Source organism: Pristis pectinata, chromosome 25 (genome assembly GCF_009764475.1).
Source record: "Pristis pectinata isolate sPriPec2 chromosome 25, sPriPec2.1.pri, whole genome shotgun sequence".
NCBI lineage: Eukaryota > Metazoa > Chordata > Chondrichthyes > Rhinopristiformes > Pristidae > Pristis > Pristis pectinata.
The window spans coordinates 15,308,674-15,334,597 of record NC_067429.1 but is presented as its reverse complement, the minus strand read 5'-3'; the positions used below and the strand labels follow the sequence as shown (position 1 = coordinate 15,334,597).

Sequence of the window (25,924 nt, the reverse complement as noted above, 5' to 3'; positions counted from 1 at the left end):
TGAGATGTTCATTGATGGTACAACTGTTGAATGCCAAGGAAAGTGGTTAAAGTCTCTTTTGATTGATTGGCACTTGGATGGTACCAATGTTTTACATAACTTAACACTGTCTGGTCATGTGATCTCCAAGTTTTGGTGGAGTTGGGTATTTTGAGTTGTGAATAGAACTGTAATCATCAGCAAACATCTATCCTTCATAAGGTTAGAAAATGGGGAAGGTCTTGATAAAACTGAGCTAAGAGAACCATTCTGGGGAACTCTTCACAATTTACTGGAGTTGAAACAATTTGTTTCCAACACCCACAATCTCCTTAGTCCTAGGAATGATTCCAGTCAGTTTTCCATACACTTTCTATCAACTTCAATCTCACTTGGACTCATTGATGCTATTGCACTGACTGTGCTGGTCAAACACACATGTATCCCCCCCCCCCCCCCCCCCCCCCCCCCCCCCCCCCCCCTATTTCTGGAAGTAAGCTCTTTGGTCCACGTTTGGCCAAGTGCTTCAACAAAGATGTCTAGTGCCAAGTGGTCTTGGCAGAACTGCAAACAGCCACTTGATAGCACTGTCAATGACCATTCCTTCATCTTGCTGATGCGGTGGAATTGGTTGCATTGGATCTGGCTTACTTTTTGTGGATTGCACCTTGAGTAGTCACAGGAGGAAAGTCACTGAGCTCAGGCAATTTGCAGCACTGTGGCAAGCTGTGTGTGTGCTCATGTGTCACAGGGGCACTATCCAAATGATAATACTTCTTAAATATTTTGCTCACAAATACTGTCAAAATGGAGGGAAAACCAAGTAATATGGTTGATGATAAGCCATTACACAGAGTATTTATCCCACATGAACATAGAATTGTAGATTTGTAGCATATTAAACAGTACTTCCTTTTAGAAACATTGACTGAGTTGCTGGAGTCATTCAGCACAAATTGTGCTTATGCTTTATTTAACATCTCTCACCTCATCCACGTATGGAATTTGTTGGCTTAATAAAGATTATACTTAATATATTTCCTATAATAACATCAGAACTTGATCCCACACAGAAAATGCATCTGCTGGAGTGGTAAAGATATCAATGAACAAAAACTCCCTAATTTTGAAACGTTTTTGTTAAATATAAAAAGCAATCAACAATAAACGATCAAACATTTAAACTTTGCAAAAGTATCCCATGGGTGAGCAAAAGATGTTTGGTATTTTGTGTCCAGAACCCAGAACCCCTTCCCAAACCACTAACACAATTTATACATTAAGCTCACTGTGCCCAAGGAGTACTACAGACTCGTCTTTTAAAGACATCCACCATGTGCATTTACGGTTGGCCTGTGCTCATGCATAATTGGGAATGAGAAATTGGACTAGGCTACAAATGCGTGAATGAGATGGGTGGAACACTGAGGCAGGTTTCCATTTACTGGTTGAGAATTTATCTATTCACTGCTAACAACTGTATAATACACTAAACTACCTTGTTAACATCAGTGTCCTATACTTGAGGGATGAACTTCAAAAATAAAATATAATCAAGTGATAGGTTGGCAGGAACATTTTATTGATGTCATAAACGGTGCACCACACACACTAAATTGACCATTAAGAAAGTTCACATGAAATATCTCATGATCTATACAAACAGGAAAAAAAGGTAAAAGACATAATCCATTACATAATTTCAATCAAGTGTGAAGTAAATAAGATACACTGCTCAATGGTAACAGAAGGGTCCTTGCATAATACAAATATATTTCACATAATGAGTGGAAGTAAACAGTTTCCTTACAAACTTGTAAAAAAAAATGCACAATTAAACACTTTCTACAAAAACTGCTATTGTGAGGTAAATGTGGTATGTTAATATATAAGGCTAATGGTTTAAATAGAGACAACAGACTTTCCTGGTTAAAAAATTTTGCAAATGTTTTTGGTGCTTTAATACTGCAAATGTGGCTTTAAATCCCCATTTTGTGACATGCTTTCTAAGTACACCATTACTGTAGAACCCTCACCTCTTCAGTTCCCTTCACTCATGTCCATGACATAATATTTTTACCTCTACACAGGTTGAGAACAAGTCATGTGCAAAAATAACAAACTTTACTCCCTTTAACTGCAATATGTGAATTTCTTTTTTGGAAATCTAAACTTGCACATTTATTGAGTCTTTTAGAAAAGGTGTGATGAACTGATTTGATGTGGCAAGCAAAAGAGGCATCCTCAACCATTTCTGGGTTAATAGACAAGAGTGCAATGATATTATTTTGTTACTGAGTTCCTGATGTAATTATCAACTTTTATTAAAAGAGTTACAATGTAGAAGGGAATGCCATAACTGGTGCGGTGGATCCTTGAGGGTGCAAGGCTCTCTGGCTGGGATACTGAGTGCAATGTGATGGCTCTACAGTTGGAAGAGTATAAGCCAGTGTGACGGTCATGCAGTAATTCATTGAGGCTGGATGACGATAGACACAAATGAGTTGGTGCTTCAGCTAAGAGATTTAAAAATCACTTGTCCTGCATATGTACTGTCTTGCTGGTTTGAAGAGAACATGGACTAAAGTCTTGCTTTGCATGCAATTTTACTGTGAAATTGTTTCAGCTCTTAAAAAGTAACCCCTGTTTCGGTGTAACAAATCACTGACTCCAGCTTTTTCACACCTCATGAGAACAACAGGATAAGTAGTCAATAAATTTGATAATTGCTGTTTCAACACTTGAAAAAATCTACCTATGAACATTCACATTATCTGAATTCTGGTGAAAGTATTAATAATTAATGTATAATATTTACAAGGCATACACTGTAATGGCTTTTGATAAACAATGTTTATCTGTGGCTCCACAAGAGATCAGCATAGTATCCATGCTTTCATACATACCCAGCTGTGTAAAGATCAAGGTATTGCTAATGCCATCTTAAAAGTTGTAATCTGAGAAATATCTTTAGTAGGAAAGAAATATGGTGCATTTATGAAAAATATTGCATAGATCTCCACCTGGATTAATTATCAACAATATCTGTACTGTTATTTTCATATTGCCAAGGGTTTTCCTGACTTGAGGACGACTACTAAATAACTCTTAGGGTATCAAGAGCAATCAGGACCATCAACTCTCCAGGATCAGTCTGAAGTTTCCGGGAATTAAAGATGAATCTATCAGACACTAACCCAAGAGAAAAATAAATCATCAGGCTAATTACTTTTATTCCCCCACAAATTCTTACAACTAACAAAATGAAGATTAATTGACTGGGTGGAGAGTTGGAGGTAGATAGTCATGCCATGAAACCTCCAGGAATTCAACTAGCATTTATAAACCAGATGTGATGTAAAAAAGGTTTTCCTCAAATCATTATGAAGTTGGTCCAAATGTGAACAGGAATCTAACAGTAATTTCAGAGTTCTTTCAGAATTAGTGTTCTTTAACCCCTTAACCTGCAAAACATTATTCAACTGCTTGTGAGAGTGAGAAAGGGAATGCTGACCTTAATTCTCTATTACCACCACGCTATATAATTAAAATGTTAAAATCTTGCAAATTTGTCTTCTTAAAATAAATGCACAAGGAAAAAAGTTAAATACTACAGACAGCTCTGAATATTTAAAAATGGAATCCTTTGCTGAACTATTCAGTGCTACAAAGGCAACCCCATATTAAAGGCTTTCAATATGAGAATATGATTTAAAATAACACAGGAAGTGGAATATCATCCAGATTTAAAATTTTTTTTGAAGTCTAGTGTCCTTTCATTTGAAATTAAACCCTGAAATAAATTCTCAGATCCCAAATTCTAAAACAAAATTCATCTGCTCCATATGAAGGTTAAAAACTAAGTGATGAACATAACCACAGGAAAGAGTGCAGCCCACACTTTATTGCCTTTTACTCAAATTCGTGCTCCAGATAGCCAGAACAAACCATCCTGATAAACAGTGTTAAATAATTTTCAACTTGAATATTCGTTCTCTAACAGCCCTTCCACGAGGTTCATTTGTCTGCAAGTTCTCGGATTATGAATCTTGTAGCTAGGAGGCCAGGTTTCACAGTGCCCCTTTAATTATCACACATTAAAAAAAGACGCATACAATATTCTGAGAGTATTACACATTGAATGAAATTACTGGTTTAAAAACAAAGTCTGATTTCACCATGGTATTTTAATCACTAGCTTTTTAAAGCCTTAAACAAGAAAGTTAATTTCCCACATAACTCAGCTACTTAGGAAGCTATTCATGTAGTTTGTTCAGTGACCTTGCAGAAAACAAAGTTATTTTAAGTCACACTGCATTACTGTCTTCCCTGTTTAGAAACAAAATCTTTCAGATGAAACCAATAATTGAAAAAGCTTTTTTTTAAAAATTGAAACAGTTGTATTGAATATTAATATAATTGATTAGTGATCTCATACTGGGATAATTTCCAGGCAACCAGTATTTTACAAGAATGCTTAATATCAAATACTGTGGAAATAACAGATTTAATTTTATCTGTGGTGATTTCACCTTGCAAAACCTGCCTGCTAAATTTAGCAGCAGTTTCTGGAGGAGATTTCCTTCAAGGCAATGCCAGTATTTTCCTAACTAACTACTACAAGTCCAAATTCATCCATATTATTCCCAAAATGTGTGAATGAAATACAATAATTCATTGTAGTAACAACATTGGTTCTAATAACTTGAACCTTAACAATTATGCTCAAAAAACATCTGACAAATTGGTCCAGTGAATTTAGAAGGGATAAATTTTAGGCCAGCTACGAGGAAATAAACATTTCCAGCTACATATTATATCTGAATAAATTTGTTCTTCCTAATGTACTTATTGCTACAGTTATCACTTCAGTAATACTTAAAAGAATTCTAACACTGGGCAGTTGACTGACAATCAACAATTACTTGTGATCGTTTTGATAACTAGGTTTTAACCACTCAAGATAGCACTACGGCCTGATTTGGGTTACTAGCAGCAAATGACACTGTAATGCCCTTAAACTAAACAAAATTGACAAAGTCTTGGTAAATAAAATACATAGAGCAATGGAGGAGTTATCAGAGCATGAGAACTAAAGAAAACCCTTTCTAAAGTCTGTGATTTTAAAAACAGCAGAGGTCTGTTGTACTAATAGAGCAGGAACAATCAACTTTGTTCCATCCTAATCAACGGAGGCTGGAAACAGGAATTTACTGTGCCACATTCATTATTGCTTTGAAGTCATAGGAGGCCTACTCCCTATGTTGATAATCAAATATCCTAACAATTCACTTTTGAATTGAAGGTAAAAATATAACAACACAAAAATACCAAATTATATTAAGTGTGACTACAATCTGAATGTTCCTGAAATCCAAACTCAATTTTATCAGTTGAACATTTTACAAAAATTCAATGCAAAATATTACTGACTACAGATCATTATTCATAGTCTCACACATACACACACTCTTAGGTTATATGTTCCTTTGTGTGTGCAAGTTGTTTTATGGTGTCAAACATTAGTATTAAAATGAAATGAAGGTGCGGGAAGAAAGATTCTTCTGATGCAATGTATTCTCTGTCATGAATATTAAAATATCAGAAAATTCACCTAATCTATTGGAAGCTTGCAATTAGCCAAACTGTTAGAACAGATAATCCAGTCAGATTTGACAGATATTTTACAGAAATCGAGCAGTTATATACAGTATCTGATTTAGTTTAGAATGTTCTGACAAAAGCAGTCTAAATAGAGTGCAAAAGATTATATATTCTGGTCACTTTAAAAACAAATCATCAGAAAATGTTTTGTAACTGTCATCCTCTATGGTATTGTGAAGTCTATGCACTGGATTCAATGATTGACAGTGTCCTTAAATAAGGAAGGCAAAATTACAAAACCAAGTTTTTGAATAGGTAATAATCAAAACTGGTGGGAAAACAACGAAAGGGTTAGGAACAGGCCTGTGTAATTTCAATCAGATAACATAAGTAACTGGAGATTAAAACTAGTAAGCAATGAACTGTGCAATCACGAAGGCAATAGTAGAAGTCAAAGTAAAACAAATACCTTAAACTACAAAGAACACTCCCATCTCACTTCGGACAACAACTAAAATCAGAAAACTGATTTGTAGACATCCTTCATTTGGTATAAAATTTGAAGTACTCACTTCAGAGAATAAATGATGGAATCAATTTAGGTTATTTTGGAGATTAATTTTTAGAGATAAGTGTGTAACAAAATGGAATTAACCATTACTGGTCTCTTTCGTTTTCTCTATTTGCATCATGGTGGGGAAAGAATAAACAGCAACTTTAAGTGATTTAATCTCATTAGATTCTAACAAAACATTTATTTTTAAATGGGTTTGTTTCAATCCTAGAATAGCCCCATGGAAAATTTCTTCAGTCAAGATGTCAAGACAATAAGGTAGGGCATACAAAGCTGGAAAACCATATTGATTTTTTTTTTCCTCACTGTTAGGATGACGTCATTGTACAACTACTCTCATAGTATGGCCTGTTCATTACTGCCATTGCAAAGTCAGGACTGCAGTGCCCTAGTCCTATAGAACTACAGCTTCATTCAGCAGTGACTGCATATCAGTAGGGGAAAGATATCCCAACCACAAGATGGAATTCTGTTCTAGCATAGAAGTTAGGTTTGAAATTGTGAAGTGACAATTCTTGCTCAAAATGAAATACTTGCTTTTGATTTTTGGTATATAAAAAATAAGTTTCTCATTTAACCCATTAATATTTGAAATACAAAGCTTTGTTGTCACCTTTAAATCACACACCAGTGCAGTCATGAAAATAAGGGTTCAACTGAAATGCAAGGGAAGCATCCAAAACAACTTATGGAGCTTTTTATAGATATATTTTACTGCAAGTCACAATTTCTACATAAAGCAAGTTTGATGTTTAGCTGAACACGACGAACAGCAAGAAAATAAAGTAACATTTCGGTCAATTTTAATAGACATTCAACATTGTTGGACTACTACAAATTTAGTTGACAGGCTATATTCAAAACGTACTGCAAACACCTTCAAAATCGACTACCCTTCCAATAAATAGCCAAATCTCTTTTAGAATAGTTTAGTTTTATACCATTGTCTTAGCAGCTTTAGCTCCTTATTTTTATAGTCAATAAAACAAATTTTTTCAAAATGCAATTTTGTTAGTTTAAAAATGTATTAAAAATTGTGGAATAAACCACAGCCCCCTCCCCCCGGCACTCATCACCCCCTCCATGCCTTCTTTACTTCACTTACTCAGAACATAGCTGGGGTTTTCAAATGAAGGACATGGATGACAACAGAAATAGAGTCAAAATAGGTTCAACATTCTAGTCAAAAAAGCTTTTTCTGACAAAGTATCATGGAAGATAAAGAAAACTTTAAAGCATATGTAATCTTTGCTCGGGTAGACCAATGCACAGTTAAACACAGGGATTTGTGTCATTTTTTTTTCTTTGTTGCCTCCCAGCTTCAGTTGCTGCAGCAATTACTGAAGGCTAGGAAGCAACAGAGAATTCTGTAGAGAATGAATATGCTATGATATTTTAAAAGATAAAATCTGGATCTAGTCACCTTCCCAGAACAAAAGAGTTAACGTTTTAAAGTGAAGAACAATTATCAGTTGTCACTAAATAGTGCCATACGATGTTGTTTTAAGGAATAAGATGATTATGTGGAGCTCTTAAGCCTCAAGAGAGATCACCGAAGTAACATACAGAAATCAGAGAACAGAAACATAAAGCCATAATTTTAGATAATTCACAGTAGCAGGACAAAAGTATTCAGAGTTATGATGCACGAATCTAAGATAAATGCAATGGGCTACCAACAAGAGTGTTCGCTGTAAAGTCACTGTAAAGGAAAGACAATAGGTTTCATCTAATTGGGCTTCCTTCATCTGAACCTAATTTGTCTGTGCAAATTTGAAGTCCTACAATGCTTTAATTTTGACAGTTTCATTACACTGGCTATAGGGCAAAGCTTTTCCTTCATGACGTGTTCTTTCAAAGACCAAATCAAAAATGTTAGGCCAACTCGACAGCAAAACACAGGCAGGGTGCTGACTCAATTAAAAACGGTGGTAACCTATATCCCATTTAGTTTGCATTCGTTTAAAAGATTAAACTTGCTTAATGGTGAAATGTCATAGAATTAGGCTGAGTTAGCAAAGTGAGCAGGTTGTGGCAAAAGATCATCACGTTAAGATAATTAAATAGGGAAAGCTTCAGATCATGATTATTGTTGCTTAGGTAATTTACGATCAATGCACCATCTGATGTCTGAAATTTTGAAGATCCTGAGGAGATATTCTTGACTCTAGACACACAAACCACAACCAGAGTTTACCTAGGATTCCATTTGTTCTTTCTGGATAAGGGAGATTTTCTAACTGACCCTTGAAATAATTCAAGTCAAATACAACTTTCTCCAAACATACAATATAATGGTTAGCAACTTTACAAGACAATTTCCTGAAACTACACAAACTATTTATGAATTATAAATAACGAAGCTTATGTACTGTAATCAATTACGGCCTCAGGCATTTAGGATGGAATATAGGATCAAAGTAAAATTACTTTGAATATATACAACTGGGCCAACCAGGCATTTGTCGGTTTAACTAGATTTGATACTTGTGACCATTTCTTGTTTTTCCAAGGTCTTACAACTCAAAACAAAGCAGCAAATTACCACACACTTTTAATGGCTATTATATTAGCAGGTTACCTATCAAACTGATGGGTAAATCTGAATTATAACACTATTCTTTTGCAACACTATGAAATGTATAAAGGACTTAAGTATGATCTAGCATACTGAACTTTTCAATATACTTTGCAGATTTCACTGTACAGAACTGTGGTTTCATCCTTTCACCCTGTACTTTACAATTTTCTAAAACAAAAGTTCTCTTTTTCCCTGTAAACATTGCTAACATTAACAATAGCGTCCAACAGGAATTATTACATTTACGCAATGTTGATTCATGCTACTTTTACTACTGATACTTGCATTGGTACCTGCCTATTCACGGCTTTTAAAATGTAGAATGAGGTAAATAAAGTGTTGCTCTACCTAATTTTTAAAAATTTTTAGCTTTTTTTTTTAATTACTATACTGAAATGAAATTGGTCAAATTATTAATTCCTTTTGAGTCAATGAGGCTGATGCCTTGTGGTTTCAAAGCTGTTTTCAGGGACCAAGTGCTTGAATGCACAGATGTACACTGTAATTTTTCTAACATCAATGTTCTGTTCCCCTTTCAAGTCAGTGCTTGTGGAATTTGATTCAACAGAAATCTCCCCTTACTGCATCATGTTTCCTGAGTTGTACTATAAACAAGAGCCATAGCTCAATAGAAATGATGTCTCTATTTTTCAATATTGTATGTTGAACATTTCCCTGATGTTCTAACAGCTATGCTTCTTCCATTAATGGTACAGTTGAATTAAAAAACAAATCCCACAAAAACATTTAACCCCATCCAAGTCATGCTATTTTGCTAAAACATTTTCCAATCCACTGAGAAAAAAAAATCAAGACTTAGTTAAATTTCTGCCTATCCACTGTGTTTAAAATTTATTCCTAATACAAACTGTTCTAACATGATTACAGACTGAATGCACCAAACAAAATGGTAAAATGTTGCATTGGAAGGGCTTCATTAATTTTTTTCATTTTTTTCTCAGAACCTGATATATAAACATTTGGACTGGCAATGTGCTTACACATGGTTAAAAACATGGTATCAAGCACTCAAGGCCCTCCAGCCTGGTCATTCTTATGACCTTACCTGTAACTTTGGCTGGTCGGAGTCTTGGCTCCCGTACTAATTGGCTCATTAGCATCAGACAACAAATTAGTGTACCCTGAGAATTCAGAAACTGTAGTCCTTATTCGGTGGCCTGCTTCTTCACTGGTGCCACTGCTGAAGGTCATTGGCACTCTACCGCCTGACTTGAACTGAGAGCCAAAGGCCTGGGCAAAATTCTCAATCTGATAGACCTGATGATTCAGGCTACCCTCCAAGTTCTTTTGTTGTTCCAGCTGCCCAACCAACTCCTGAGATGGCGTCAGCCTTTGATGAGCAGTTTCTGTACTGGGAAAGTGAATGCCAGGTTGGGAACTTCCAACCAACAAACCAAAATGTGGTTTTGGTGAGGTGGTTGGCAACACTGAGGTAATAGATGGACTGAAACCACACTCAAGTGCAGGTGTTGTGTAAGCCTGTTTATCAGGGAATAAGTTATGGCTGGGGAGACTTGATGGAAGACTACTGGGACAAAACTGCATCCCTGGGGTTAATGAAAACCCATCGCCTTGACTCGTTCTTTCTAAAGCTTGCTGGAGGTACTTAGAATATTCTTGGAGCATTCCTGTTTTGTCACTACGAGACGTATGTGGTTCAGAGCAAACGGCTTCCTCATGCATCTCTGGATTTTCTCCCGAAGAATGGATTGGCATATGTTGGTCAGCAATATCAAAAGGAACATCGTGCTGGCCCTCGTGTTTGTGGGAATATTGGTCTAAAAGGCTCTGAAGGACTTCATCTGGAATTCCAGACTTCTCATGACAAACTTTCACATCCACATTCATTGGAGAAGAATCCAGCAGTGTAAGTGAGGTTTCGTTATCCATCACACTGGCAACTGCTGCCTGGATTACAGACTGCTGAGATGCCATTTGTCCTATACTCACTGCATAGTCATTGTTACTGGAGGCAGCTTGCAAATATCTTTTTTTCTTAAAAAACTGCATAGCATCATCATAGTTGCAGTTACTAGCCTGTTCTGTTTTATTGCCTGTATTCTGCAGCAAGACGATATTATCCATGCTGGTGTTGCTGTTCAATTCCACAGTCCCTTGTTTATTAGCCATCAACTTTTGCCTCATCAGCTCCGTGGCAGGTATAACAAGATGTGCTGCATTGTTCAGACCTGTCCTTTGAGGGCTCTTCCGATTTACTTTTTTAATTACCAATTTAGGTGCTCTTGTTTGTAAATCCTCTTCACTTGTACTTCCCAACTTTATGCTGGAGGACCCCATTGGCATTTCAACAGCATATTCATGCATGTTATACACAGACAATTTATCTTTGCAGCTGGTTAAGCTACTTTGCAGTTCAGACATGTTAGATTTATTCTTTTTACGGACTGCCTTGTCCTTGGTCTCCTGAGATGTAGCTTTAGATTTTGCTTTTTTGCGTGCTCCTGTCGTTCCCTGAGATGAAGTGAAACAACCATTTCCAATTTGACCAGATGGTCCAGGTTCCATTCCATTTTCACTTTTTCCAAGGACTTCACCACATGTACGTCTGTGCTTTAATAACCTATCTGTTCTGGAAAAATACTGAAGACAAAAAAAATCGTATCTTATGTGCACATACATGGATAAGCACCAATAACGAATTGACTTGAACAAAAACAGGAGTTTCTGTTTCACACAATCACCTGTGCTCTCTCAAATATTTCATTATAAATTAATGGTCAAGGGGTAATTATTACTTGCTCTGAGAAAGAGTAACTTAGTTCAATATAAATTCTACAAAACTATAAAGCACATGGGAGGAGGACAGGGAAATGAAAAACGAAGGGGAAAAGAGACTACTTACAGTTTAGAGAAAATAGTTGCTAACATTTTAATTTTAGTTGGTTTTACAAAATGTGGTCTCATTGTGGTTCCATTGTCAGCACATCTGAGTCAACAGGTTGTGGGTTCAAACACTGTTCTACAGAATTGAGCTGATATTTCAATGTAGTGCTGAAGGCATGCTGCACTTTTGCTGCTGCTCTCTTTCAAAAGAGGCATTGAACCACAGTCCTGTTTCCCTCTCAAGTGGATATAAACTCCAGGGCTCTTTCAAAAGAAAAGCAGGGGAATCATCCCCAATGTCTCAACAGTAAATACCCTACAACATGACAGAAACAGATTATTTTGTCATTAGGGTAATATTAATTCAAGTTTTACTTTCTCAAATGTGTCATCACGCAGGACTCCAGTTCTGCTACTAAGCCTCAAACTGAGAGACCTCAAGGGAGGTAAACAGCAATAGAATCTGCCCGTCATTTGACAAAACAGCTTATGATTAAGTTGTAAACAGGTCAATTAGTTTATTCTGATGAGTTACTAAAGCAGAATAGGAAGCTTCATGTCAGATTTGGTCCAGAGCGACACAACCCAACATGAGCTGATTAGAACAGATATAAGAAGAGTCTCTCAGGTTTGGTGCCGAGCACCCTGCCAGTGTGTAGGTGGATTGAAGCAATTTCTCTCAGGGTGAAGGATTGCTCGTCACCAGTGCATCCAGCCAGGCGCAGGAAAAAAAGATGCTGCTGAAATCAAATCTGTGGAAATGTGAGTTAGTCTCAGGAAATCTCTGGGATATATTGCCAATGATTTTAAGAGATGAGGAGAGAGAAGCAAAAGAAAGCTTTTGCATGGCAATTAAGTTTTAAAATTTGGATTGGGGTCTCTTCTGTGCTGCATTGAGTGAGCAAGTGCTTTATGTTTGACAATGCATTTCCAGTAATGGCTGGTAAGATTGGGCATGAAAAGAATTAAACATCTTTGGGCTATGTTTAGGGTTCAGAGGGTCTACCATAATTGGCTCTCTCTATATTCTTTCCTATTTAGGTCAGAATGCATGGACAGCATTGATCTGAGAAAAGAGATCATTTACTGATAAGTCAAATACAAAATGTATATTTCCTGACTTTCAACAATCACCCCTTTTCTCAAAATTAATAACATGTTGAAATACTGCTTTTTCTTCTTGCTATAGAGCGGGCTCAGACAGTATACAGCTCCACACCCACTCCTCCCCCATCCCAGCAAAACTTTTTTTTAATTTGACATGTGTAATTTTCCATTTGCATTCTACATCTTTTCCATACACAAGAAGTGCTTTCTAAAGTTGACAGCTATACCTGTTGGCAAGTGTGGCACTGATAAGGCTTTTCTCCACTGTGTGTCCGTTTATGTCTTTCCATGTGATATTTCTGGATGAATCTCATATTACACTGATCACAACAGAACGGCTTCTCTCCTTCAAGGAACATATACATTAGCTTTACTTCAAAAGGATAATTAGCAAGTGCATATTGCATTTAGTGTATTGCATTAGGACAGCAAGTTTTTTTTCAAACAAATACCAAGAAAAATAAAAAGCACTGAAATAGGTTAAAAAAGATGCCAATGTAATCTGTGTACATACCACTGTGGATCTTCTCATGCCTCTGAAGGAGATACTTCTGAATGAAGCACATATTACACTGGCTACATTGGAAAGGCCGTTCACCTACAAGTATAAAATTATTTCTCAAACACAAGCTAATGGGTCAAACTACTTGAAATGATTCAGAAGCTCAATTAGAGAAAAAACAATAAATAATACTAAGCATAGTACCAAAGCCTCAACTCTGAAGAACATAAGAAACAACACTGAACAAAGTGGGAAAATTTATAGCTCATTTTCAGTACTATCTTTTTTATTCCTTACCAGTGTGAATGAGGACGTGGCGACGAAGGTGGTAAGAACTACGAAAGGAGGCACAGCAATGCTCACATATGTGAACCTTCGGACCATGTAAAAGATTGGTACCATCTCCACCTGCTGAAGACTACAAAGGAAAAGAATTTACAAGTAAAGCTGAATATCACAGTGAGATTAAAAGTCTATTTAGATGCACTGATGGCAATTTAACATCAAGTGACAATGCCAATTTTATTTTCAGTAATTTTAAAACACTAGTCTTTCTCCAATAGAAGGTAGATTACCGGTCAACTTGCTAAGTCATTGCACATGAGAAAGACTCAAAAAGATCTGCATGTGACTTCCATACTTTCAGAGCATCTCAAAAGGTTTTATATCCAACTCAGAACTTTTGAAATGCAGAAAATGTTGCAATGCAACAAGCCTAAATAATGTGCAACCTTTTGATGAAAGGAATAATTGAACCAGTATGTACAGACATAATTCATTTTGAGATTGTGAAATCATGCATTGTCCCCATTTCTGCTTTTTATTTTAAATTCCTAGGTCTACATATGTATCATGAAAATTGACCATCTAAATTTGTCATGTTGTAATAATAGCCACCGATGGGGTGAATATAAAGTGTATAATGGGAAGTGAACAGAGCAGCAAAACTAAATACATATATACATAAGTATGGTTAACAAGTGCATGGTTAATGGATACAAAGGTATCACCCAATGTTGATTCCAAATGTGATAATTTTCAAGTAAATCTCTAAAACATAATGCATCCAAAACAAGGCAAAATTCTCCTAAAAGTTGTGAATGCTCACTTTGCTTCATTTCCCAATCAAATTTTCATTTTTTTTCGTGAAATAAGCATTCGATAGTTTTTTTAATAGAATATGTTAGCCAGATTTTAGCAGTGAAAATACAAAGATACACTACACAGTAGTGCAGGGGGTGGCACGGTAGTGCAGCGGTTAGGGTAACACTATTACAGCGCCAGCAACCTGAGTTCAATTTCTGCCACTGTCTGTAAGGAGTTTGTACGTTCTCCCCGTGTGTCTGCATGGGTTTCCTCCGGGTGCTCTGGTTTCCTCCCACATTCCAAAGACGTACAGGTTAGGAGCTGTAGGCATGCTATGTTAGCGCCAGAAGAGTGGTGACACTTGTGGGCTGCCCCCAGCACATTCTCAGTAATGCAAAAAGATGCATTTCACTGTGTGTTTCAATGTACATGTGACTAATAAATAAATTTCTTATCTTGTATACAAGCACTATTACGATTAACTCAAATGAAGATTGTTCAGGAACATTTTTGTTTGCAGACTGTAGATTTAAAATAGTTGTCAAGAAATCTTGTTTGATTCAAGCCAGTCATGGAAATTACAGATACTTTCGGATTATATGTCTGCAATGTTTAATATAAAAGAAAATCCCCTTTTAACAGGCTGATCATGATTGTGTTAAAGAGCATATGTTCACATGCCTGTCTTTATATACACTTGCTGACATTATACTTCATCTAGAATTATAAATATCAATGAAGAGCAACCTACAAAGAGACAGGGTCTGTCAAGATGAACAAGAGAGAATATTAAGAAAATATTTTGAAAATGGTTTGTGGGCAGTACAAAATTACCTTCCTGGTAAAATGGTGTTACAGCTACAATGACAAGTGCTGGCAACAGTTTGAGAACTGGTACATTGTAAGACTAGTACTAATTTTTTTAAGATTAGACAAGTGCCATTGATCACAAATGAGTCACGTAAACACCACTTAAACACCTATTTTGTGTCCCACTCTCATACTCAGTGTTACTCAAATACTTCAACAATTAACAACTAAACTGTGGCAGTGGTGTGGGATCCAGATTGTTGCATCTTAAACCCACTAATTGATTCTTTAATTCATCTTGTGACGAAGATGTACTTGCCCCACCCCACTTGCTGCTGAGAAGGTAGCAGCAAGTTGGCTTTGTGAACCACAGCATTTCCAGAGTGGTGTTTTACGAGACATTGCTGTCCTAGCGATAACGAATAAGCAAAATATTTCTGAATTGGGATGGGTGTGTGTTTAGAGGGGAAATGAGGTGCTGCTGTTCCTATATGCAAAATCGAGCACATAACAGTCACTATTACAAAAAAATTCACAAATTAAATTCAACAGATTTGGAATCATTTCAAGACTTTGAGCATTTTGTTTTGCCACAACCTTCACAAGTTTTACATTTCAGGGGTTGCCAGCAAAAAAGCATCAACAGACGTGCATGTGTTCATGGGCTCAGGTCATGGCTGAACTCAACTCCTCCAGACAAACTTTATTTTGCCAGCAATCAACAGTGAAACAAAATGCTAAAATTGCTTTGAAATTGTAATCTGAAATTCCGTTACCACCTTTTCAACTACAAGCTTACTTATCTTATTGGGTAAATTTTGTGTGCAGGAACTCTGATTAATCATCGTGGTATAATGTTCAACTAGGGGTTCCCAAGTACCTTAAATTTAATAGCTACCCAGTTAAGTTCCAAAATCATTAATAAAACCTGTTGAAATCAGTAGGTAGTTAGCTCATAATTGAAAAGGCGATAATGGCATTTCAAGTGATTTTGAGAATATAACTGACTACAATTTCTGAGCCACCTTTGGGTAATCAATGCACTGACAGAAAACCTACCTTGGACGTTTCACTTCGTTTCCGCTTGGGTTTCGTATCCTGAGATTGGGAATTTTGTTTCTTTGCCCTCTTAACAGTCCCTTGTTTTGGAACAGTGAGGTAATCTTTTTCATATCTGACTTGTGACTAGAAGAATTTAAAATAAGAAATTGTTAATTTCTGTTCTCCAGGCCAAGCCCAAGAATACAATTTTTCAAAGAAAATATTGAAAATACAGAACAATTCAACAATTACATCAGTTAGATACCAATTTATTCCTGCACTGAGAAACAGCAGTTGCAAAGTTTGTTTTTAATCATTTTCTAGTTAAAGGCATTTCTTTTCTCCCTTCCTTTGACATGCCTCCATGCCACAGAACCCCAGAACAGAACTGTACAAGTAGAAGCAATCCCCGCATTACAGCTGTTTGGGTCACAGAAATTCGCCCTTACCGAATTCACAAATCACTACTAAAAAACTTGAAATACTGAATAAACTTCACTCTCACGGAATTTGTGTGAAAAAGGTAAATAAACACAATTTTTTTCCAACTTGCTTTCCTTGAGGCATGTGCAGATGACACAGCTTTTCATTATGGAAAATCACGATATGGCCTGTTTTCTCGGAATGCAATCCCCCCTGGTAATGCAGGGGTCGCAAGTAGTAAGGAGTCATTGGTCCTATTTATCTCATTAAAGAAAACGTAGTTAGCATACTGTGAATTCCTTCTTTAAACAGCCATAATCAAACCTGGAATTTACTGCAGGGGAAAAACTGGGGATATGAACTGGAATAATTGCATTACAATGACATACTATAGTCATTTGGTTTTCAGATATTTAGGGTGTAATTTGTTATTTTGGTTATTTTAACAAAATTTTGTCAAAACATACTTAGTTAGACAAAAACCCAAAAGAATATCACCTATACTGTCACTGGCTTGCATCTGAATAACAATTCACTTAAAATGTAAATTAATGGAAATTTCAATTTAAATAAAACACAATGTACGACATGCACAGTAACTTCCTGATCAGGTCATTTTGGTCCTGAAATAGACTAAAAGGCAGCAAAGAATGAATAGATTTAGCAAGTCTTTTCGTGGGTTGAAGTACTCTTTTCCTTTGTGACCTCCACTGTTAAAATGCACTAAATTACCAATTCAGAAATAGCACAGCAATTGAAAATTTAGACTGGATATTTATCAAATTAACTTTCAAGTAGCACAGTTGGCAAGTGTAGGACTACAGCAGATTTTGAATCCCAGTCTTGAGAACAGTTTGAGTAATAATCCTCATATATAAGTCAGGGGTCAATAACTATTCATTTGGAATAAGATCTGAAGAATGGCATAAACCAAAATAATTTTTCCCCACTTTCTATTGGCAAAACCAAACTTACTGGAGCTCCAAGCCCTGACTGTTATTCAGTCACCACTGCTGGACAGCCTAGTACAGTGACAGTTGGAGTGACACAACAGCTTGGCAGTGATACTTTCAATACCTGCAAGTCACAGCAGTGTATGAAGAGATGCCTGGTGCAATGTAATTGTAATTCAACATGGACCAGGGCCTTGAGAGCAGGGAGGGGAGAGAAACGGGAAAACTACAATAAATGTTAAAATATAAAAACAAAACTCAGGAAGTTCTCAGTAGGTCAGACTGAATTTGTGGAGAGAATCAAAGAATTCATTGACCTCTGATCAAGGGAAAATGTTTCTAGTTCCAGTGGGACAATATTTCAAAGAATGAAGACAATACAAGATTACTGATCATCACTTCATATAAATTTGGAAAACTGAAATAACACCAGGAACTAAGTAGAGCCACATCAACCCAACGTCAAATAAACATATGACCTGATCATGTACCTAAACACCGTTTCTGGGACCTCGAGGTGAACAAACTGGTTATTGCAATGTTCTAAGTTAAAACATCTCCCAAGCGTTTTACACCAAGGACTGTGACATGTGCTTTATAAATACAAGTTCTTTCTTATTGTATACAAGAAAAACATTATTATATACAGAACATCATGAAATTACAAACAACTTATTTAAAAGAACACCATTCCCCCATGCCTGCAATCATCACAAGAAAATTTCCATTTTGAATTTACTCATGGAAAAAGCTGTTGTTGGGAATGGAAGACTATGATCGAATAAGGACACCTTTCAAATATCAGGACAGAGTCTGGATAAAGTAGCTGGTCGGCCAATTGTAAAGAGTGAGTCCACCTGCAAGATAATGGTGTAATGCTCATAATAAATGTTTGGTTAAAAAAAAACTCGCACTTTTCATATATGTAGACTGAGCTCAGGGAATCAGAACAAATGGAAGAAATATAGTAAAAATATATTTTGTACAACAAGATGTGATAATCTGAAGTGCACTTCCTAAAAGCGTGGTGTCAACCTTTAAAATCATATTCGGTGCTGACTTGAAAGGGAATATTTGTAAGGGTGCAGGAAAAGATAAAGCATGGCAAGCTAGATATTTTAAAGGATAGGCACAAGTAGCCTCTCTCGTGGGCAGCACAGTGGTGCAGCCAGTGGGGCCGCTGCCTGACCCAAGGTGCTGTCTCTATGGAATTTGCATATTCTCACTATGATCCCACAGATTTCCTCCCGCTGCTCCGGTTTCCTCCCAAATCTCAAAGTAGTGTGGGTGGTAAATTGACTGGCCACTGTAAATTGCCCATATTGTGTGTAGGAGGGAGTTGATGGGAATATGAGGAAAATAAAAATGGCATTAATGTAGCATGAGCATAAATGAGTGGTTGAATGTTGGCATATGCTTGGTGGGCCAAAAGGCCCGACTTTGTGTTGTATTTCTCTATGACCTTTCCATGTTATATGATTCCAAAAAACCTGTCAAATCAGAAAGCTTACTGAACGCTTGATGTGCTGTCAGTCCAGTAGGGTATTTGGTCAAGCTGTTCCAAATGTTCAGAGACAACGGGCAAAGAACTTCAGTTATGATTTTATATAATGCGAGAGCAGGAGCTGTGTTCACATCATAAGATTTTGCCTTGAACTTATTAAGCTTATGCTGCAGTGCTAAAGAATGCTTTATTGAACTACGTTTGTCCCTGAGATGCAGATGCTTAACATAGCAGCACATATCACCCATCCCTAATTGTTTAGTGCACTAGTCAAATACTACGAAACAAAGGAATCCAGTCTCACATTAGACTGCCTTCAGGGATACCAGGAATAGATAATAACTGATACACTCCTCATGATTCCTTCATGCCAGGAACAAATGAATAAAAAAAATTGAACGGGGGAGATGTAGATTATCACTCATTTATACATTGTAAGGGTAGCAGAGTCTCTTTCTTTACTGAGATTAATACATGATTTGTTACTGTTGCATTTGAACTCAAAGTTCTTCATTGTTAGTCCAGAACCATAATCATTATACTACCATATCCAATATATGGAAAATATTGAATTTGCAAAAGTAATCAATTTCACACGGCCATGACACAGCCCATCTCCTCGAGGGACATCTTGCACAAAATGTCAATGTTGATACAGCCTGGTAGGACTGTTCTTCAGAGAGTGAAGTTACAGTATATTATTGAGTCAAAGTATCGATAACTATTTGACCTGTGCATGTTTGATAGCAAAATGGAATGTCAAAATAGAAAATGTGTTTCACCTCTTACCACCACATTAAGGGAGAAAAAAGATCAAAAACAAACCTAAATTAACGAGTTAAGGGACATTCCAATGATTCTACAGATGAATGCATCATATAGCATACCACTGAATGGCAACTATGATCCCAACCTGTGCAATCCACTAAAAGAGCACTACTGCTAGTGTGAATGGGCTCAAGAGTTATCAGCATGTGGAATCATATAATGATGGAGGTATTGACTTCAAGTAATAAAGGGATAAAACTGAGGAAAGTAAATTTAAATGGTCTGTTCAAAGTATTACTGCTTAGAAAGTTCTGTCTAGGCCAACGATGGACTTTCATTATTGCTACATTGCGCAAGTAGTAAATTAACTGATTAAATTCCATAACGACGTGCAACTATCAAGCTATGCAAGACTTTGAATGAAAAACATACTTACTACACCAGTATGAGTTAGGTTGTGGGTCAAGATGTTCTGTCCCCTGCCCATCTCCTCTTCCTCAAGAAGCTTATTCTTAAAAAATAAAAATCCATCATGCGCGGAGAACTTTTTCTCTTTAACATCCGAGATGGGCTGCACATATTCTGATGGGTACTTTTCTGCTGGAGCATCAGGATCTTTTTTGAGGATCAAATCCTGAGGTACAGATGGTGTGACAGAATGAGCAGCGAGGCTGGAAAAATTTGTGATTGGTGGGAGGTGACTGAACATGATCATGCCAGAAGAAAAGTTTGGTTCCATCCCACCGTTCCTGAGGAATTCGTTACCTAATTTGTCGTGAACAATGCTCATGATGTAGGTCTAAAATTATTCAAAGCCAGATTGACAGCACACTCCTAAAGTAATGAGAAGACAAAAATATTAGACATATGAAACAGCAAAGTCTACAACGTTATACGCCTGTTACTGAAAGGATTACAGACAAATTTTAAATGCAGTTTGATAGCCAAAGCAACCACTGCTATCATTTATATTGCATGGATAACTGATATCCTAATACAATGGCACAGGAGGATGTCAATATTGAGGACAGTAACAGAAGCTTGGAACCTTTTATCCATAAAATTAAATTAAAATGCCATCCTAGATGGAGAGGTATAGCTGCGGGAGCAAGTTCCTTTCATAAGCCACTCAAAACTTTGCTCTTGATGCCTATGACATCATAATCATGCAGTTTACAGTTACCTAGTAACAGATTCTTATTCATTGTTTTAATGAAGTACAAGAAAGTTGGTAGGGCTCAACGTTCATACTTAGCTTTTGGAACTGAACTTTCACTTGGTCAAATTATTTACCAAATAATGAAAAACACAGCATTTCAGCAGAAGATCGTGACTGTCAGACAAAGTAGGGATTACTTTACAAGCAATGGTTACCTAACTTTTATTCTAAGAAAATCAGCTTTTTCCCCCCACAATTTCAGCACATGCCACTGCCACTTCTCATGTTAGCCTTCTCTCTCTCTCTCTCTCTCATAACTAAAAGGGTATGTTCAAAAGATTAATATGCTCTTATTAAGGCTCCTGAAAGATGAAACAATAGATATTGAACCTCTAAGGAAAAATTACAAACAAGAGAAAATGTACTTCAAAATTAATTCAGGGATTGCATTACTGACAGCTTCCTACAAAATAAAAATCACTAATAGAAGCTACAACTGTTTATCGAATACTACAATACCTTTATTGATTTATGTAATGGAGAATCTCCTCAAAATAGGTCTAATTTCTATCTTTATGTTATTTCTTATACCTCATGCAACTTCCCCCAATACATTGCATTAACTTTTGTTGATAAGACATAGTGTAAGCAGTTTCAAACATCCCTGTGGACTTGATTAATATTACTCAATAAGGAAATAAGTCAGTTTGAAGTGTGACATGATGGAAGTCCTGATGGTTTTCTCTTTTTACCCTCAGCACAACATTTCAATAATTCCCACACATTTTTCACTTGAAGCCATTAATGTATTGCAGGCTTAATGTTTGATAATATAAATTATGCCAATGGAATGCAGAATTCATATTAAGTATGCCATATAAACCAATCTTGACCATTCTCAATTTAGAGTTCAGTATGTATGAGCATACAAAATAAAACTGTCCCTGATTTAACACAAATTGGGAATTTACTTTAAACAAAATTGAAGGATGGGGAATGGGAAAAAAAAACTTTTTTTTTACAGATGTAATATGGGCTAATCTGCTGAAGAATGAGTTGAAGCTAAGGCATAGTGTTGGGCATGATAAAGGGAGCACTCCTCTAAATAAGCACATTCTTTTCCTTAGAAATTCATAATGATATTTTAAATGTAGTGCTTATTTGAAGATTATGACTTTCTACACGCAGCTCTTTTGTCTCTAAATCTGCTCAATAGCATTCATCTCAAATTTTATTTTATGGCATCATTTCAATTGCTGCAGTCAACTATTTTCCATCCTCAGGCTAGCTCATCTGGCATGAACATTGCTCTTATGTCAATTTACAGGAAGTGGCCCACTGTTGGACTAACTCCGTACCTGACTATTCACACTAAAGTTGAGTATTTGATCAAGTTTCATGATGAAAATTCCAGGACTTGGTCACAGTTTTGCTATATCTTTTATTATATTAAAGACCTGCAGTTTATATAAGAGCTCGTACTAGTTACTGAACATTTACAAGATTAAGTTGAATCTGCAAAAAAAATAAGTGTGAGCTGTTGCTACAAATCAACGTGGAACCTGAATTGCAGTACTAGGAAGTGGATAAACACTTCTATAATTGTATACTTTTGCTTGTAAAATAAAATGTCCAGATTCTGTGGGTAAAATAAACAATCACTGCTCAGAATTATTAAGGAACAAATCACACAGGCAAATTAACACAAGTGAGGAAGTTGATCAAGATACCATTAGTTCTAATGGGATACTGCCAAGAAATTTGGCAGTCAAATATACAAATGCACATGATGTATGGACTACTTTAGTGACTGATTTCCATAACACTATGGACACAGCTAGGACTTTTCTATTCAAGAACAAAACAAGTAGTTAACAAGCAAGTCTCATCACTGCAAAACCTCTTTGGTACTGAAAACTTTAACAAGTTTGGAGCCTCATTCTTACCAATTTTAAGCATTGAAGACTTAAAAACATTTATTTTAAACTTTTCTTTCCCCTTTCTACATTTTGCTTTCTGGCCATGTCTAGATATTAAATAAATATTCTAATTTACACTTCCTGCTTCAATAAGATCCTTCAATCCAATTGCTTAAGGATATAAACAGTCGCTTGCCTGTGCACACAAGTCTCAAATTTCCAGTGGAGGACACCACCTGTAGATCCAGTGGAGTTTTGGATTTCTAAAACACCATATGTTCCAGTGCAAAAGTCCATGGTATGTGGACAAATTTCTGTAATGAAAGACCTGTGCATTTTGTCTGTCACTACTCACAAAATCTAGTCTACTGACATGGGTAATGTGATTGTACAGTCAGATTTAGGTGTGTTCCATGTAAATGGGATCAATAGAGGTGCATCAGCTAGATAGTTAAGGATATTCTAATACACATCGAAATTTTGGTCTCATTAAATCTCCAAAGTAAACTTCCTAACAAGGTCGGCATGATGGGCTTTTTCTGTGCTGTATAATTCTATGACACTAACAATAAATTAATTATTTATTCCCAATTAATGAAATTTAAGCAAAAGTTTATATGCTATTCATGGATTATTTTGCTCCATTAAAGGCACAATGATTTCAAGTTTTGATTTTATTTCCCACCATTACATTTTAAATGTTAAACCTTTTGTGTTATTATATGCTATGGTCTGAGGTATACCGTGCTTTCCCTGAGAAATAAAATCTGTTGAAATAGATCAGCTCTCATGATCACCAAAAGAACTAAAGGAAGTAGTAAAGAGCTACAGGGAAGGCACATCTCCTGCAGTAACAGAGGTCCTCCCCTGGTTCTGCACTTTCAAAATACTGTTCAGTGAAGGTATCCAATCACGTTTTATACACAATGTCCTTTGTCAGTGATTAGATACAGAAAAGAATGTGGGGATGAGAAAGCATTTTCAGTACAAAATACTTCTCCCATAAAAGAAAATAGAATGGGAATGTTCTCTTCTTCAAAGCTGTCTCGTGACATCAATTTCAGTAAATACCCCAGAAAAGTCCCACGTTAAGTAATAATGTGTGCTCTAAAATAACCCAAAAGCCAGGCTGGAGCAGGACAAAAATCAGGAAACTGTTTTTCTAATCGGGAACATGAGTTTTCCAATCTTTACCTCAGTTTTCTAGAATTATGCAGTTCCTAGATTTAGTTTTACATTTAAAACAAAGGAACAAGGCAAAACTAAGCATTACAAGTGTCTTTTGCTGTACTGATTATGATTCATGACATATGTAGTCCAATACCATCAAAAAGTTTAACATTTGGCATTTTATACAATGTATCAATTTGTTCTCAACCAAGTACAATCTGAAGTATGAATTGAGAAAGATCCAACAATGAAACCTGCAATATTGTACTTTTGATAGTTAGATTTCAGGCTCTTCTGATTCAGAACTGCAGTTATTAATCTTGCATTCATTTTGGACCTCAAGCAGTAAGGTTAAGAGACTAAAATTGACAAGAACAGGGTTTATCAAACAGAAAGAAGACTAAGAATATTTTTGGAATGCAATATAGATAATCTATTTAAAGAAAGTAATTAGAAATTTGCTTCATTTTACAAAAAGAATATATCACATTGCTTTTTTCACCAACAGAGATACTCCAAAGCAGCATCTTGTGAGGTCATTTTACTGACATAATCAACAGCGAGCATTCCTATGTCCTGTAACAACTACACAGAACACAACTAGCTCAACTATAGCCAGACCGAATAATTCCAGCTGATGGAACATCCCAAGATCAGCACTCACTAATCTGATTCCCATTGTTTTCTATGGAGCTGCTGGGAGAGTATTCTCTGTGATAGTTACACCAACTGTCCATAGGCTCTCCTTGGACACACCATTCCAACAGCAATATCCCTGATAGGTGCATTATTTTAAAAAAGGAGCATTTTGAATAAAAACCAACTTCCCTTCAGGTGTGCAGGATTTGAATGGTAACTGGCGTGCTTTTAATTTACCCATAGCAGATTGACAGGGAAAATTACCTGTTAAAAAAATCTTAATCAGGGCAAAAAATTAATTTTTTTGCACTTCATTTTAATGGTTACACTTGTTACTTTAAATATTTATCCGAAAATATGAGCTGGAAATGAAAACGGAATTTTCTTAAAGAGGCACGGGCCCGTTTTTTTAAAACTTCCAGGGTGGGTCGGTTGAAGTTAAGCCGATTGGGGGGGGGGCGGGAAAGAGGCGGCCGCGGGGCCGGGTTCCCTCCCGGGCTGGTGTGCGCGGCACCCGGCGTGGCTCCCGGGGAGGACCGGGGACTCTCCGCCGAGCTCCAGGCCGCTTTGTCCGCCGCCGCTGCCGGCCGACTCTCGGGCCCCGCGCTCGGGTCCCCCGCGCCGCCATCGCCGGCCGCCCGGCGGAGGGAAGCTGCCCTGCCACCCCCTCCGCCTACCTCGCATCGCCGCTCCCCCCGATTTAAGGCCCGATTCGGTCTCTAGTTTGTCAACATCCCTCAGCCGCTCGGCTCCTCCATCTTGCCTCAAGCTGCACGCCGGGTAATACGGGAGCTCGGATGGGGACAACCACGAGAAGAGCCGAGCGGAGCCGAGCTTTGCCGAACTCCCGCCCTTACCCCGCGAACTACGCATGCGCAGAGTTCTTCTGTAACTCAATGCGCTGCAGCAGCGGAGACGCAGATGCCGGGACCTGCAGCAGCAAATAATCTGCTGGAGGAACTCAGCAGGTCAAGCAGCATCTGATGCCTGTTCTGTCTGATAGGATATAAAAGAGGCTGATAGAATTTTTTTATTTCAAATTTTATTCATAATAAGAGAAGAAACAATGCAAAACTTTTACGTTCATGGTCATTGCATTCAGTAGTGTTAACTTATTTTTTAAAATCATAGCACCATTGCCACTTATGTGGTACCCTGGGGTGATACACCCTTTCATTGTTTGAAGGGCTTGCCCACCCTCCATGTGCGGTAGTGGAAGGAGGCTAAACTGTGGTCCTTC

The 25,924-nt window shown here is 37.0% G+C and overlaps 1 protein-coding gene and 1 long non-coding RNA gene across 2 annotated transcripts in view; one reads left to right on the top strand and one right to left on the bottom strand.

Moving 5' to 3' along the window:
• LOC127582948 (uncharacterized) overlaps positions 1 to 13,630 on the top strand; it is a 32,008-nt gene extending 18,378 nt beyond the window's left edge. Inside the window, exons 2-3 of the long non-coding RNA XR_007958190.1 lie at positions 6,369 to 6,415; positions 13,513 to 13,630. This is a non-coding gene — a long non-coding RNA (uncharacterized LOC127582948). The remainder of the gene's footprint in view (positions 1 to 6,368; positions 6,416 to 13,512) is intronic.
• Positions 1,562 to 25,544, bottom strand: LOC127582947 (zinc finger protein 281-like). Its single transcript, XM_052038603.1, has 7 exons — positions 25,362 to 25,544; positions 20,234 to 20,631; positions 16,168 to 16,293; positions 13,510 to 13,630; positions 13,225 to 13,308; positions 12,938 to 13,056; positions 1,562 to 11,360 (listed from the first exon to the last, which is right to left on the bottom strand). The coding sequence occupies exons 2-7, from the start codon at positions 20,585 to 20,587 to the stop codon at positions 9,801 to 9,803; spliced, it is 2,364 nt and encodes a 787-aa protein (XP_051894563.1). The 5' UTR covers positions 20,588 to 20,631; positions 25,362 to 25,544; the 3' UTR covers positions 1,562 to 9,800.
• Between the last annotated feature and the right edge of the window lie 380 nt (positions 25,545 to 25,924).

Excerpts from the sequence above, each read along its gene's own strand:
- LOC127582947 (XM_052038603.1), bottom strand. The coding sequence starts at position 20,587 with ATGAGCATTGTTCACGACAAATTAGGTAACGAATTCCTCAGGAACGGT. Across the intron at positions 16,294-20,233 it reads ACCTAACTCATACTGGTGTA|TCACAAGTCAGATATGAAAA; the intron begins GTAAGTATGTTT and ends AAATTCTTCTAG. Across the intron at positions 11,361-12,937 it reads AGTGCCACACTTGCCAACAG|TATTTTTCCAGAACAGATAG; the intron begins GTATAGCTGTCA and ends TTTTGTCTTCAG.